The sequence below is a fragment of the Dreissena polymorpha genome, chromosome 5 (assembly GCF_020536995.1).
Source record: "Dreissena polymorpha isolate Duluth1 chromosome 5, UMN_Dpol_1.0, whole genome shotgun sequence".
Lineage (NCBI taxonomy): Eukaryota > Metazoa > Mollusca > Bivalvia > Myida > Dreissenidae > Dreissena > Dreissena polymorpha.
This window is the reverse complement of record NC_068359.1, coordinates 52,310,993-52,327,567: the sequence shown is the minus strand read 5'-3', so window position 1 is coordinate 52,327,567 and position 16,575 is coordinate 52,310,993. Positions and strand designations below refer to the sequence as shown.

Sequence of the window (16,575 nt, the reverse complement as noted above, 5' to 3'; positions counted from 1 at the left end):
TGAAGTAAAAACGCTTTAACCTACTGAGCTATTCCGCCGTATACACATACTGAACGTATTTTATACCTTATATAAGCAATCTTCGTAGTTTCACAAAATTTAACGACAAAAACAGAACTCTCCAAATTATTCAATCGTTTCGCGTTGCAACGCTTTATAATTTTTAGGTTTTAAAATCGTCAAAAGATGCATATAATTTTTATTTTAGACCATGGTAAATGTTCAGTATTACTGTTTCCTCACAAATATCATAACTTAAACGAAAATTTGCGAATCTGAAACAACTTTTTTCAATTTTGTCAATTTACCAAAGCGTGAAAAGATCCCTTTAAGTAAAAAAAAGAACAAAAAATACGTAAACCGTTGTTTCTTTATTTTATAATTTTGAAAAGTAAATGTTATACCTTTATTTTTTTATTCAAGATATACGCCGATTATATTTTTAAAGATATGTATTGTTTCAATTTCATAATATATTCTAATATGTTTCACCTTATTTACAAAAGTTAAGACTTAAGTTTATATTAAAGACAATATAGCATTGTTGAAATTATTATAAGAAAACGATTTAGACAAATGATAAAAAGAAGGAGAAACAGTTTGACAAATAGTTTAATCGTGCTTAAAGTAAGAAAATGCTTAACATAAACAACTAACCTTTATTCATAAAGAATTCAATCCATTGCCTGTAGCACCAAGTAGAAAATGCGAAAAAGTAGTTCACAAATAAATTAAACACAGTTTGAACCGAAAATAGTGTTTCTTCTCTTTTTAACAATTTAAAAAAGCGCCTTTTAAAAAGCGCCTTTAACAAACTATTTTAATTTAAGGGATAATGTAAAACTACGTTCTTGTGGTGGATTCCTACCGAATCTATTCCGTAAAGCTAGTCCGTTTATTGCCGTATCCCATTTATCGCACACCTGTACACAGATTTACCCAGTTTAAAGGATCATATTTAGTGTTAACAGTCGAGCATATTCTTGAAATAGGATTTATAGTTGCCCCATGTATAAGAAATGAGAAAGAATATCCCTCCACATTACCCCCCATATCAATGGTTTGTTTCCGCTCACCACAGATATTCTGCTCTTGATGTGACCAGTTAAACAAACAACCAGTGTCATAGTGAAAGTTATACCATAGTCAAAGTTCAGCTGATAAAATTAGTCCACTTTTGTTACATTCAAGATGCCGTATTCGGAGATTTGCGTTGATTTGATAAAACGGTTATAATTAAAATTAAAGAAATTAATATATATCTTAGTGACATAGAAGTGATTAAAATACCTTTTATATTGCGGTATGAACCTTTATCACAAAACCGCACATATATGTGAATGGTTCCGAGCATAAAGGTCGTATCAAATTCCTGTCGCCTTTCTACACCTCATGATAATGGTCGGTTCGAGTGTTGTTGTTGTTGTTGTAGATGATTTTTAATCGTGATTGTATTTGCCCTTGTTCACTTTAAACCATTTATAAAATAGCAATTGATTTGACAGTTGCTCTGATTTTATTTAAATGAGCAAAAGTTTCAAAACGACACTTAAACGTGCGAATGCCGTGGCTACAAATTAACCATTTGGGAGATTATTACTACCATGCGTATGTGACAACAACAAGAATAATTAATTTTTAGCGAGGCTGTTTTCGGAGAAAACCCGAGGTATTGTCATAGCCTGCTCGTCGTCCGCCGTCAGCCGTCCGCCGGCGTCGTGCTAAAACCTTAACATTGGCTCTAAAATCAAAGTGCTTCCACCTACAACTTTGAAACTTCATATGTAGATGCACCTTGATGAGTTCTACACGCCACGCCCATTTTGGGTCACTAGGTCAAAGGTCAAGGTCACTGTGACCTCTAAAAAAAAAAGATAAAAAATTCTGACAAGCTTTCGCAGCCGAGCGTGGCACCCGTTATGCGGTGCTCTTGTTGCATTATAGAGACGCTTAGCCCACACCGACATGTCACGGAAACTCAGCATACCGGAAGTGAACGCTCTTGGGTACTAGGAGTTCATTGAGCAGTTCGGGGTTGCCGTAGAGCATGGTCGCCTCGTTGCCGCTGCCGCGTGGAGCGCCCGCCCATTCCTGTCGGCGTCTGACCTGCACTTTCGGTTCTGCGAGTTCTTGGAGCAGCTCCCGCAGGCGGGTATGCGTATCTTTAGTACACACATAATTTCGTTCAGTTATGACCTTTGTATTAAATGATACACGTCTATGCATCTGTGCAATTATTATCATCAGATTTTTTTCCAACGTAATTAAAATGTATCAGGCTCTACCATATAAGCTTAGTTGGATGATAAACGAGTGAAATTTGGAACAACGGAGTTTTTACCCTTGATATATCGAAAGTTATAATATATCGAAAATCGTTATTAATGTGCTTGTCATCTTCCCATGTCGAACAGTTTTAATTACCAATGATTATTGCAATAAGATTTTAAATTATAATTAATATAGGGGGTATAGAGAATTATAGAAACGTCTTATGTGATTGAGCGTATTAGGACTTGCTTTACCATAAACCAATTTCAGGTAAAGAAGCGGTGCTCCGAATACATCCGGATTTGGCCGGAAAGTTGGCTAAAGCCGGTGGACTTACGAAAGAATCCCTTCGTGAGCAAAAAGCCGCTGGACTGGATTCGCTGACTGCTGATGAGCAACGAACGTTATCGGAACTTAACGAAATGTACAAAACGAAATTCGGATTTCCGTTCGTGATTTGCGCGCGAGAAAATAAAAAGGACGCCATTATTCAGGGTTTAAAACAACGGATGGAAAACGACGTGATAACGGAAGCGGTAACGGGTGTGAACGAAGTCAAGAAAATATGTCACTTACGACTGCAAGATTTGGCGGCGGATTCTTGCTCAAAAATCTGAAAACCTTTTTCTTAGCACTGAACGGTCTAAACTGTGATTACATTTCAAATTAAAGTTCTAAATTTGATTATAAAAAACTTTTTCATCAATGCCCCTATTTGCATTCAGTTAGAAGATGCTCATTATACATGTATGATTTCAATTGATATACATGTAAATTGTTTGTTGTGCAAACGATAAATTCTTCAAATGCACAAGTGGAATTATGTAAGCTTTGCCATTACCATTGATGAAAAATAAGGTTTGTATATCAAATTAGTATTATTTACAATCCATGCTACCGGGTAAACACAAAAAATCCTACAGCACACTAGGTCCAGTAACGTTCTTCTTTTACGCTAACTAGAAAAAATAAACATGTATTCAGTTTATTTCTATCATATTGACGTTAACAAAGAAAAAATATATACAGTAAAATGAAGCTGCATCTGTTTATATTGCAGAGCTCCAGATAAGGTTTTGTGAAATTCTTAAATTACTACCAGATTTTCAAAAAGAATTCTTAACTCTGAAATTTTATTCTTAACGTTACTACTAAGTTTTGGAAAATAATTCTTATTTTTTCTAAATGACCTAAAATAAATAATAATGGTTATTTCCATGCAAAAAAATTCGAAATAAACATACTAGCAACTTTATTTATACGAGTTCAACAGTGTCTTCAGTATTATGCAATTTTATTTTTCCAATACCTTCATATGGCCAAACTGTGTTTAGATGAATTTTTACATATTTCACATTTAAAACGGGTCTCCCCTTCAATCTTTTCAACGATTAGCCACGGGACTTGTCCCTTTCACTCGTTCAATGTTTTTTTTTGTGTTTAAGTTTGGACCCGTCGTGTCGCGTTTTTGTTTAGCTTTTCCGACTGTGTCGGCAACTGAACATACATCATCGTATAAGATCTTTTCTATAATGTCTTTCTAAACATTTACCTTCGGCTCACTTTGCGTACAATATGTTAAAAGCGTGTTTTGGGACGCTTTGCAGTTTTTCAGGACGCTCTCTCTGGGCGCCGCCATTGTTTTTGACAGATAGACTGTATACGCCGCTTTTATTGGAAAAAATGCGCTTTGTTAAACAAACCCGATAACCATTCTATATAAGCACCGCAAAGATCTTTAATACGCGAAAAGAACTCAATAAAAATCGATACGAAGCGATGTAAAAATAATATTCGTAACTTGATTTTGTAATTCTTAATGGTACGACAAGATTTTAAAATAAATACGTAACGGACTTGAAAATAATTCGTAATTACGAAAATACGACCCTTATCTGGAGCACTGTATTGGTTAGTAAAAGGAAGAAATAGTAACCGTACAGTTGAATGGTGTCCGTTAAATGAATGAAGTAGTGGTAGTGGTGGTGGTGGTGGTTGTTGTTGTGGTTGTTGTGGTGGTGGTTGTGGTAGTGAATGTGGTAGTGGTAGTTGTAGTGGTAGTGGTAGTAGTAGTAGTGGTAGTAGTAGTAGTGGTAGTAGTAGTGGTAGTAGTAGTAGTATTATTAGTAGTGATAGTATTAGTAGTATTGGTATTAGTAGTAATATACTATTAGATAATTATTTAAATAATTGGCACACTTAATGACACATTAATTCAAATCATTCATTTGCGAACGTGCTGATAAAAAACGCAGAGCTACGGAATACCGTTAGTGCCATCGTCGTTACACATTAAAATTCAGTGGGCGACAATGCGATAATACGATGACGACAGTGCGACAATACGATGGCGGCAGTGCAATAGTACGATGGCGACAATGCGCTAGTACCATGGCGACAATGCGATAGTACGATGGCGACAACGTGATAGTGCGATGACGACAATGCGATAGTCATATCATACTGTCGCCATCGTATCATCGCATTGTCGCCATTGTACTATGTCGCCATCGTATTGTCGCACTGTCGTCATCGTATTATCGCATTGTCGCCATCGTAAAATATCGCACTGTCGCCATCGTATTGTCGCACTGTCATTATCGCATTGTCGCCGTCGTATTGTCGCACTGTCGTCATTTTATTATCGAAGTATCGCATTGTCGCCATCGTACTATCGCCATCGTATTGTCGCACTGTCGTCATCGTATTATCGCACTATCGCAATCGTACTGTCGCACTGTCGCCATCGTATTGTCGCGCTTTTGTCATCGTACTATCACATTGTCGCCATCATACTATCGCGTTGTCGCAATCGTATTGTCGCACTGTCGGCATCGTACTATCGCATTGTCGCCCTCTGGATTTTAATGTGTTACCACGATGGAACTAACGGTATTCCGTACAGAGCAACTTATCACCTAGGCCGATGTTTACACTTGAAGTTCGCCGAGCTGTAACCTGTCCGTTACATGCTGTGTTGTAAAACGATAATGCAGTTTGCGAATACACCGATGTGTATTGTGTTGAATGTGTCGACAATTTATATCTGCACGTGTTAAGTAGACAGCAGAAACAGTTAAAAAGGAGAATTCAGTGAATATTTCCGGCATAACTCTTATCGGGAAACTATTCATTCTCTTGTGTTCGAGCGTCGATGTCCAATTAATAAGTAAGTCAAAATTTGGGACACGGTTACACATTACTAAGTTTACTATGTAGTGTGTAATAACGAGATACATGGCGATCCAAGGGCGAATAAGCACAAACATACGCTTCATATTACATTTCTTATGAAACTCGTTTCCATATCACTACGAGTGGAAGATTTGTTTTACTACTTAACGAAAAAGTAATAAAGTACCTTTATTCACAACAATGCGAACCCCTGCCTGTAGTAGCTACCCGCTTTATACTGCAAAGCTGGTGTTCAACATTGAAGTAAAAACATTTCCAACCGAATATTATGTTACTTTTTATCTTTTCTTTTAACAGCGCGTTTAGCCACTGATATTTACGTCTGTTTGTTGGATACCGACTTAATCGTTTATTTAAGTCTACACCGTTAAAACCCGTTCAGTGTGATGCTCCATTTATTGCACATTAGCAAGACAAGATACTTGACACATATTTATTCAGACTTGCACAGTACACATCGTCTAAACACTAGACATTTTACAAACGAGTGTGTCACAGAGATATTTAACATAGTCATACTATTAACATAAGCAGCATTGTATACGGTTACGAAAATACTACTAGGTAAAATACTTGTTATATATGGATGATAACTATTTGAAGTTAAGTAACAACATAAGAAATATTATTTCTGAAAGCAGACCTTTTACAAATTTGGCTAATTTAATAAGTTCAAATGTATTCGTTGTATTCAGCTATTGGCGGAATTTATCAACAGAGGTCCAATACAATAACATTAAATTATGTAGTTTCTTCTAACATCAATGTATAAAGGACATTTACAAACAAAATGAAACTCATCTTCGACATATAATTCGCTACAACAAGGCAATAACGTTCGTTTCGGGGTATATTTTGGCCAGCATAGCTTCCTATTTGAATTCTAAATGTCAGGCTCGAAGTTCGAAGCTTTGTGGCGTAGTGTCTTAGTGATTTATGTAATAATTATAATTAATTTTCGTAAACAAAACAACCGATTTGGCAATCATTTAGCTCTTAAATGAATTTTAAAATAATGTCATCAATTTGAATAAGTTTAAACCACTATTTAACAATCTTTACATATCCATGAATAAATAGTGGGTATCTTCATAACTCGCCGTACACTACAGCAGTACATACATTTTGCTTAACGTTTAACAATCGTTTATAGAACTTTAAGTGTACCCTTTCCAATTCCATTGACTTTTGTTTTACATCATTTCTCACATGCGTAATTCAGTATAGATCCAACAAAGGCATCGATTAGCTGACATTGTGGTTTTGGTTTCAAGTCAAACTCTTTACATTTGTAAAATAATATATTCATAGCTTTAAGTGCTTTTCCAAATAAATGTTCTTGATTTAACTGAAAATTTACAGTATAATTAAAAACGGTTCCCAAATAATTAAATGGGCCATCGACAGATTTTTGCATGTATTGAAGCATGTCATTAAATGCTGTAAATGCTTTATATTGATACATTTAAACATTTGAACTAAAAATCTCCAGTAAAAAAAAAATACAATTTAAAAAAAGGAAAAAGGTTACTCTCAACAGGGCTCAAACCACTGAACCCTGGAGTCCTGGAGTAAAAACTCTCCCGCCTAGACCACTCGACCATCCTCGCTCATGCTTAAAGCGGATGTATTCTTTTTTAACTATATCAGCAATCCCGAAATATCGTTTCGCGTCGCACGACGCTTTATCTGTTGGACGGCCCCTTTAAAAATCATTAACTACTGTTATTCTGACCTTCAAATGTCCATGTTTCAGTGGAAATAATCTAACCCGTTGGCGAAAAAAACAGCATTATTTTAGTTTTATCAGTATTAACCTAGATCCCAGTGTTCTGCACTTCCCCGGGCGATTTACCGATTATGGCCATATCATCTGCGAAAAGCAACAATATCAATACGATGTCATCAATACTTAGACTAGAAGAAGGGTCATTTTGTAAAAACAAGTCTAAGTCCTCTACAAATAGGGAAAACAACAAAGGGGATATAACTTCACATTGCCGTAAACCTACAGTATAGTTAAAATATTCCGAGTATGATGAACACTACTAAACACATGACTTACAATTTTCATACAAAGTTTTTATTAGTCTCAGTAATTTGCCTTCTATGTCGGCTTTGTATATTTTAAGCCATAATGCATTTCGATTTATTTATCAACGCATTGTCTGTTGGTTGGTCTGTTGGTTGGTCTGTTGGTTGGTTGGTTTGCGCCAACTTTAACATTTGCAATAACTTTTGCAATATTGAAGATAGGAACTTGATATTTGGCATGCATATGTATCTCATGGAGCTGCACATTTTGAGTTGTGAAAGGTCAAGGTCAAGGTCATCCTTCAAGGTCAAAGGTCAAATATATGGGTAAAAATCGCTCATTTAATTTACACTTTTGCAGTATTTCAATATTCAAGATAGCAACTTGATATTTGGCATGCATGTGTATCTCGTGGAGCTGCACAATTTGAGTGGTCAAAGGTCAAGGTCATCCTTCAAGGTCAGATGTCAAATATATGTGGCCAAAATCGCTCATTTTATGAGTACTTTTGCAATATTGAAGATAGCAACTTGATATGTGGCATGCATGTGTATCTCATGAAGCTGCACATTTTGAGTGGTGAAAGGTCAAGGTCAAGGTCATCCTTCAAGGTCAGAGGTAAAATATATGTGGCCCAAATCGCTAATTTTATGAATACTTATGCAATATTGAAGATAGCAACTTGATATTTTGCATGCATGTGTATACATGGGGCTGCACATTTTTAGCGGTGAAAGGTCAATGTCAAGGTCATCCTTCAAGGTCAAATATATGGGTCAAAATTGCTCATGAAATGTTACTTCTGCAATATTGAAGCTAGCAATTTTATATTTGAAATGCATGTGTATCTCATGGAGCTGCACATTTTGAGTGGTGAAGGGTCAAGGTCAAGGTCATCCTACAAGGTCAAACGTCATACTTTAACCAAGACATTAGGCTGTATATAGCGCAATTGCTTAGCGCCCTGTTCTGAATTCGAATTGGGCGTCCGAAATTATATTAAAACTACTACAAAAAATCTAATATATTGTTTACAACCGAAGTAAATAGTTTAGATAAACAACTTAGAAAAGTAATCCCTCTATAATTGTTCACATCAGATTTATCGACTTTCTTACGTAAAGGGATTATTATACCTTCCGTTCATTTCATTGGAAAATGACCAGAGTTCAACACAGCATTAAACAAATTCAAATATATGCAACGCGAATGTCATACATGTAATCGTTTTACAGACACTTTAATCTCATCAACGGTAAATGGTTGATCTAGTTCGGGGAAACGTACGGTGGCATAGAGGTGACATTCATTTCTCTTTTTATAATTTGCTCTTTATTGCTTTCAGACTTGGAACACTCGCAAACTATCATAAGGGGACTGTACAGGACAAGTTGCATAACTCTGGTTGTCATTTTGACGGAATTATGGCCCTTTTTGACTGAGTAACTTTGAATATATGGTTAAATTTTGTGTTTGCATCCACTTCACTTCTAAAGTATCAAGGATATTGCTTTCAGACTTCAAACACTTTCATACTATCATGAGGGTACTGTACCTGGCAAGTTGTATATACCTTGACATTTGAATGACCTTGACTCTCAAGGTCAAATAATTAAAAATTTGCTAAAATTGCCATGACTTCGTTATTTATGATCAGATTTGATTGATACTTTGACAAAACAACTCTTACCTGACATACTACAATAGACTCAATCCAAACCATCACCCATCCCCCCGAATCCCCCCCTCAAAAAGTAATTTTTATTTTTCATTTTTTTTATTTTTGAAAGCATCTTATAAATGACCACACCCTCACACTATACCCCGACCCCGCACTCCCAATTTCTTTAAACATGGTTAAAAAACTAAAATATTTATTTTTATTATTTTATTTTTGAAAGACCGTCCAACTATCCCACCCAAGAATCACCATTTTTTTTTTTTTGCATTTTTATTTCTTATTTTTGGAAGATAATGTAATAAATGACAACACCCCCGAACTATACACCCCTCTCCACCCCACCCTTCATATTTTTTATTGAAGTATTGAGATAGGTTCCTTCACCTTTAAAAAGAAAAATAGATGAGCGGTCTGCACCCGCAAGGCGGTGCTCTTGTTTATATTGCAACAAGTGATGTCTATTGTCTTTCCACTTATTAAAATTAAATTTTTACAGAGAATCATAGCGACCGTGTGCCGTTTTACATTCCACATCAAACCAATTGGCATATCTAAGTAACAGCGCTACACTGTTCAAAATATGACGTATTTGTCATTAAATATTCTTTCGAACATAGGGATCAGCAACAATACGTATTACAACAGTAACTTTACTTAAGGCACTATTTATAGTCAAAACCTGAACAATTTAAAAACCTCTACAATTCTGTTAAACATAGGTATGTTGCTAATAATACGCGATCTAAATTGGTTACGCAATGAATTGTTCCATTTTAACTTCGTTTCAGTATATGACCGTTTTGTTGTTACAATATTATGTAAACGATAACGGTGCGTGGTCACTGAACTCATAAAAAACGTGTTCCACAAATTCTTTAATAAGTGCGAAATTTCGTTCATGGCAAACCAAATAATCGATTGTAGATAAACCGTTATAAATTTTTGTGTAAACTGACCCGTATCTCATATTCTGCCATAGACAACACGATAATGTGAGGATTCACATAGATCAAGCAATTTAATTCCGTGATTGTTGTGAGATCTATCAACGGAGGCCCTAACAGAGTACATATCTGGATCATAATCAACATCATCTATAAAACTATTTACAACATCATGAACAAGATAAGTATTGATGCAAATCATCAAAGGGCGTCGGGAATTTCAGTGTAAAAGGCACTCAATGAAATTACATGGAACGATTTTTTTCTACTGTAAATATAAATATATTGGCCGATTGTTTTAAACAAAATAGAAAAAGATACTGGTATAACCATTATCTATAATTTTGTGTAATAACCCCCAAATAACTATTATTTATGATGTTGTGTTATAACCCCCAAATAACCATTATCTATGATTTTGTGTTGTAACCCCCAAATATTTTATTGTTCATTTTATTTGCATTGTTTTCCTTTTTTTACTGGCATCCGTGTGCAGTTTTCATTAATGGAACAGAACTGTGTAGGTTCTAAAAAAATCTGCTTCATCTTGTAAGCGTAATTTCATATTTTTCTCAACTTCAAGGGGAGATGATTCTGAACTTATTCTTACGTTGCCCATTTACGATAGGGGTTGAGTACTCATTGATATGAACACACTGTAAAAGTTTGGAAAAAAATGAATGAAAACTGTAAATTGCATTAAGAAGGTGTATTTCACAATACTTTGAAAAATCAGTAAAAGATCATAATATATTTATTGCTCCGAAATTTAATCATTTTCGATAGGGTTCGAGTAATACTGATATAAAAACACTTAACAAGTTTGGAAAGATTCAGACGAAAGTTGTGAAATCTTTTAAACAAGTGGAAATTGTTTATTTGGTCAAATTTAATAGAAAAAAATCTGGACTTATTGTCACGATGTTTCTCATTTTAAATGAGGTAAAAATGCTCATTGATATGAAGACACTGTAATTTTGGAAAGAATCTGATGAAAAATGATGACATAATCACCTAACCAAGCAGTTTTTCACTTTTATTTTTAAATTAAAAGAGACATAATTCTGGACTTATGGTCCGATATTGCTCATAAAGAGTTTGGGTTGGGTCCTCATTGATAAAAAAACCTGTGCAAGTTTGGGAACAATCGGATGAAAATTTTGGACTTCGAACAACGATTTCAAAATTTCTCGAATTCTAAGGAACTATGGACGTAATGGTCGGATTACTGCTAAAGGGCCCATACCACCTGGATAGTAATACGTGTCGCGCTTCGCGCTCTATATGTGGTTCTTAAAAAAAACTCCGAGGAGTGCTTGACTCTAGGGAAACGGGTTGCTGGGGCACAGCTCCTCCTTGATAAGCGGCTGCTTCCTTTATCGAAACTCATTGTTACAATCAATAATACGTGTCGCGCTTCGCGCTCTATATGTGGTAGGGATAGTATTTAGGGCCTATGATAGACAACCATAAAAATACATGGATAATAGATGTGTTGTTTGCATTTATTTGTTAATATAAAAACACGTTTATTTTTTTATAAGATATTTAAGTGATGTAAGAAATTTTAATTAACGTTGTCACCACGCGGCATCCATTAATTTTAATAAAAATTTCCAATTGTAGTAAAATGGATTTTCAAATGTCTACATAAAATAAAGCTATATTGTATTCATTAACCTGACTGAAAAAAACTGTCAGCCGCTGAACTGTTCCGTTCGTGCCGGAACCCGGGATTGAACTGGGGGCCTTTAGATAATTGTTGCGTAATCAACTTCAGTCTAACGCTCTCCCAACTGATCTATTCCGGCTGACATCATTTATGTACTGCTATTTGGTGAAGTTGTGTAAAGCGATCGTTATTATATGTCTTTTAATAAACTAATACATTGTACGTTTTCGTACCACTACGCCCTCCAATAAACTTGCTTTCGCGTTAGGTCGTCAAATATCGTACTACATTGATTCTCCACTAAATAAGCAAATTAGAAAAACCACAAACTATTATATTCTGATTTATGTTTTGTTTTTATACAAAACAAGAAAGTTTCGCGTATTTGCCCAGTCCCTGTGATCTTTCCCCTGTGATTAGTTGTGGATCAGTTATTAATTAAAACAATTAGCTTTGCATTATTGGCAATAAATGTTGTGATAAATGTAATAGGCACAAATGCAGTTTTTATTTACACTAATTTACAAACAAAATCACCACTATGCAAGATATTCTTAAAACAAAAATATACACATTGATCCGTAAAATAACTTCTCCTTCCATAAGCGAAAAAGAAATGCATTACATACTAGTCGCCGCTCTCCAGAGCGACGCCAATAACAAAATCAGATTCGGACCCTATCCTACTATAAAGTCACCACAAAGTAAAACAATTCCTTTATATTCAAAAATAGAAATATCATTTTCGAGTAAATCAAAACAATCTACACTTATAATAGTATGCATCTTCGCACCAAACTTAACATCATCAAATATACATATCTTGATTGAAACAAAAAATACCGATCTAATTTTAACCAGATAATTGAATCATGGTGATTTTTAATAATTTCAATACCATCTTTTAAATATTGTTTTAAATATTAAACTTCCCCTACACTACATTTACGTGCGTTCTTGTTCTGGAATTTCCTATACAATTCTTGAGAAATATATCGATTTTAAGAAATGTTACTTGAAAAATTTGCCCATGTTTCCAACAACAAAATAATCATATTTTAACAAAACATCAACAAATGAAGGATCTTCAATCTTGAATTGCGACAGACCATTAACATTACACGACAGGATCGCTAGTTCTCCCCCATCGTGCCCCTATTCATTGACCGGACGACCGTCAAGGTAGATGGTATCGTAGGCTATCCAGGATCGTTTGCCTTGCCCCCTCGCCTATTTCATCATGGGTACCAGCCGTCTACGTTTTTTTGGCTTCCACTTCCGGTGGGAACTGCTCGAAAACGTTTACGTTTGTACCGTTCAGTTGTTTCCACTGCCGCCGAAGAGGGCGAACTTTGCCACGATTGATCGTTAGTTCCCTGCTGTAGAATGGCCCGGAGAGCGATGCACTTTCTCAAGCCGCATCTCCACGGCATTGCATAGATGCACCCGGAGCTTAGTTTCCGTCACTTCCGTCGTTGTTAAGCATACAAAATGAAACATTTTCGTAGATAAAATGTTGTGTTTAAAAATGTAACTTTTAAGTGAATTTCTGCAAAATGAACATTTGTATCGAATGATCTAAGGACTAGACAAACAAATATTTACAATGAACCGAGTGGTATCCTAGAAATGAAGATCTAGACAAATGCCTTACTCGAACAAAGCACTGTGTAAGCAATGGGAATCTCTCTTCAAATCATCAAATCAATGACTTGTTTCCTTCCACCACAGATGTTCGCCTCTTGACGTATATAGTAAAACACACGACCGATGTCGAAGTGAAAGTTATACCATAGTAAAAAATCAGCTTTTGAAATTAGTCCTTTTAGGAAATTCACGATGTCGTATTTAGAGATTTTGGTTGATACAATAAATAGGTTATTGAAAATTTACCTACATCTCAGTGAGATCGACGGCATTTTGATATTCTTTTCATGTCGGCTCGAGGTGGCCGTATTAAATTTGAGTTTCTGTGTTAATGATACGACCCTCGAAAAATCAATTTATAAAACGTTTAGACTATGAAATATAACTATTGAATATATATGTGTCATTGTGTTCAATAACTATTAACAATGGTTGTCAAATTAAAAATACCACTGCATAGCTACGGTTTAGTTTTAGCTAGGATTATATCAATGCTGAGTGTGGAGCCGATGCTAAATATGTTTTCTCAAGGTATGTGTCCTTTGAGAGTGGAACATTTTGTCGGATGGCAGTTGTCATAATTGGATTTCAAGTGACCAATCTTGACGCTTGAATTATCCACAAACTCCGGTATATAGTTTTAGTTCTTTTAACTGACTGTGTCCTCGTAATTAAAAAAAACGGAGCGACCCGACAGAAGATCTACTTTGCCCTTGTTGACGTTAAACCATACATAAACATTGCAATTTTTGCTGAAATTATTCTGATACAAATTATATCAGAGAAAGTTTCAAACTGATACTCCAGTCAGAGTTTGCTTGTGAAAGCCGTGGCTATAACATATCCAAAGGAGAGGTTACCAGTGCGAGTTGTTTTATATGATTTAAATTTAAGTGACTTTTACATTATAGAGACGCTTAGCTCACACCGACATGTCACAGAAACTCAGCATACCGGAAGTGAACGCTCTTGGCTACGAGGAGTTCATTGATCGGTTCGGGGGTGCAGTAGAGCATGGTCGCCTCGTTGCTGCTGCCGCGTGGAGCGCCCGTCCATTCCTGTCGGCGTCTGACCTGCACTTCCGTTTCTGCGAGTTCTTGGACCAGCTTTCACAAGCGGGTATGTGTATGTTTTCTCATGGTTTTGTTTTTAAGTTATAATTGCGTCAGAAATGGCAAGAGTTAATCTTCCAGTTCGAGAATGTCTACATCCGGTCGAGCAGAGATCTTAAAGTCCTATTTTCCGGGTTTGGAGGGTTTTACTTAACTTAATGCACATGTATGTATCTTATTAGAGGAAGTTCAACAATCCCATTGCCTCTTTCATTGTGTAGTTATAATAAAAAGACCAATGAAAAGCAGCATAACGTTATTTAGAGTAGTTATGACCATTGATGTGAATGGAACTGTCGTTTACAAAGCTTTTTATAGCGTGCTGATCTATATATTTTATACAATTGTTTCTCCAAACATAATTGAAATGCTTTAGGTAACGTCATTTTACATTAGATGATTGGCTTACCAGATAAAAATTGGAACCGATCAGTTATGTCCCATGATTAAGAAGTTTTTGCCTGCTCCAACAGTTTACAGAACAGCCTTTATTTAAATGTATAAATCTTAAATTTTGATTGATTTAAATAAGCTTGCATACACTGAGTATCAACTGTAAAAGAAACAACCTAAACGTTGCTTCACCACAACTGTATTTTTTCAGGTAAAGAAGCGGTGCTCCGAATGTATCCGGACCTGGCCGGAAAATTGGCTAACTCTGGTGGACTTACGGAAGAATCCGTCCGTGAGCATAAAGCAGCCGGACTCGATTCGTTGTCTGCCGATGAGCACCGTACGTTATCAGAACTTAACGAAGCGTACAAAACAAAGTTCGGATTTCCGTTTGTGATCTGCGCGCGAGAGAATAAAAAAGACGCCATTATTCAAGGTTTGAAACGTAGGATGGAAAACGACGTGAGGACAGAAGCTGTGACGGGTGTGAATGAAGTCAAGAAAATATGTCACTTAAGACTGCAAGATTTGGCGGAGGATTCCACGTCCAAAATGTAAAAACCATAATCACATCGAAATGTGTATACATTTATTGATACGCGTCTTAAATTTGATTCTATATGATATTTTGATCGAGCATTAAATGCCCATATTAAAGAAAATTCCGTGCTTTTCATTTTGTTCTTAGTAATTAAATTGGTTTTATATAATTTATACATAAACGAATTTTTAAATTGATATATTTATTCCAACACGCAAATAAATAACGTTAATTATTGAAGTCGTAAATGACGACTGAAAGTGTGTACCTAAAATGTGTTTTATGTGCTATTATCGCGCTGTTTGTTCTGGAGAGTACTTAGAAGCACAGGTACATGTTTAATACAGGTTAACATCATTTTGAAAACAAAATTTAATTACTAATCGAACAAATGTCTTTTTCTCGTGCGATTTCAATAACTTAGAGTATATACATTCACTTCATTGAAACTTGTCGTCTTTTCATTTGCATACGACTACAACACCAAATACAACAACACCATGTTTCAGCTATTAAGTAAAATACAATCCGTTGTGCCACAAGATATATTTACGCATCACTAAAATATACATATCTTAGTAGTATTAGAAGTTACCATAGCATTAAAAAGTTCAATATATATTTAACTCGAATATGTTAGTGATTATCTATCATGTCATGTGGTTCACCGGCGTTGTAAATATATTTTACTACGGATTTTTGTTTGAAGTTTGCATGCATAAGTTTGCATTTATAACCTAATACGCTTATGTAATGTTGGTACATTTTTCTTCTTAAGTACAATCGCCTAATCCTCTATACAAAGGGCCTTAAAGTAAAAATGGTGTTCGGTTTTTTTTAAATGGAGATTTCAGGAGGAATGTTGTTTAAGCGTCCTCTTTCTGTTTCTTATTTATGTGATGAAAACTTGTGAGATAAATTATACAGGTTAGTATACTGTATGTGTTGTTTTTATAATCAGCGGAAAATAAGAACTAGTCATTGTATAAATGTATTCCAGATAATAAACAATAAACATGGGCATGTGGTTTGATCGATTTATATTGACGTTATGTGTTGTTAGTTTTTGTTCACGGCTCGTCTA

The 16,575-nt window shown here is 35.4% G+C and overlaps 2 protein-coding genes across 2 annotated transcripts; both read left to right on the top strand.

The window, feature by feature from the left end:
• Positions 1-1,932: 1,932 nt before the first annotated feature.
• LOC127831719 (2-oxo-4-hydroxy-4-carboxy-5-ureidoimidazoline decarboxylase-like) lies at positions 1,933-3,219 on the top strand. Its single transcript, XM_052356759.1, is given in 2 exon segments — positions 1,933-2,152; positions 2,542-3,219. Coding segments are annotated over 2 exon segments (534 nt in total). The 5' UTR covers positions 1,933-1,965; the 3' UTR covers positions 2,889-3,219.
• Positions 3,220-5,196: 1,977 nt separating this feature from the next.
• Positions 5,197-16,511, top strand: LOC127832105 (2-oxo-4-hydroxy-4-carboxy-5-ureidoimidazoline decarboxylase-like). The gene is made up of 3 exons (XM_052357334.1): positions 5,197-5,440; positions 14,357-14,564; positions 15,162-16,511. Exons 2-3 carry the CDS (start codon positions 14,378-14,380, stop codon positions 15,506-15,508), a joined length of 534 nt encoding a protein of 177 aa, XP_052213294.1. The 5' UTR covers positions 5,197-5,440; positions 14,357-14,377; the 3' UTR covers positions 15,509-16,511.
• Positions 16,512-16,575: the final 64 nt, after the last annotated feature.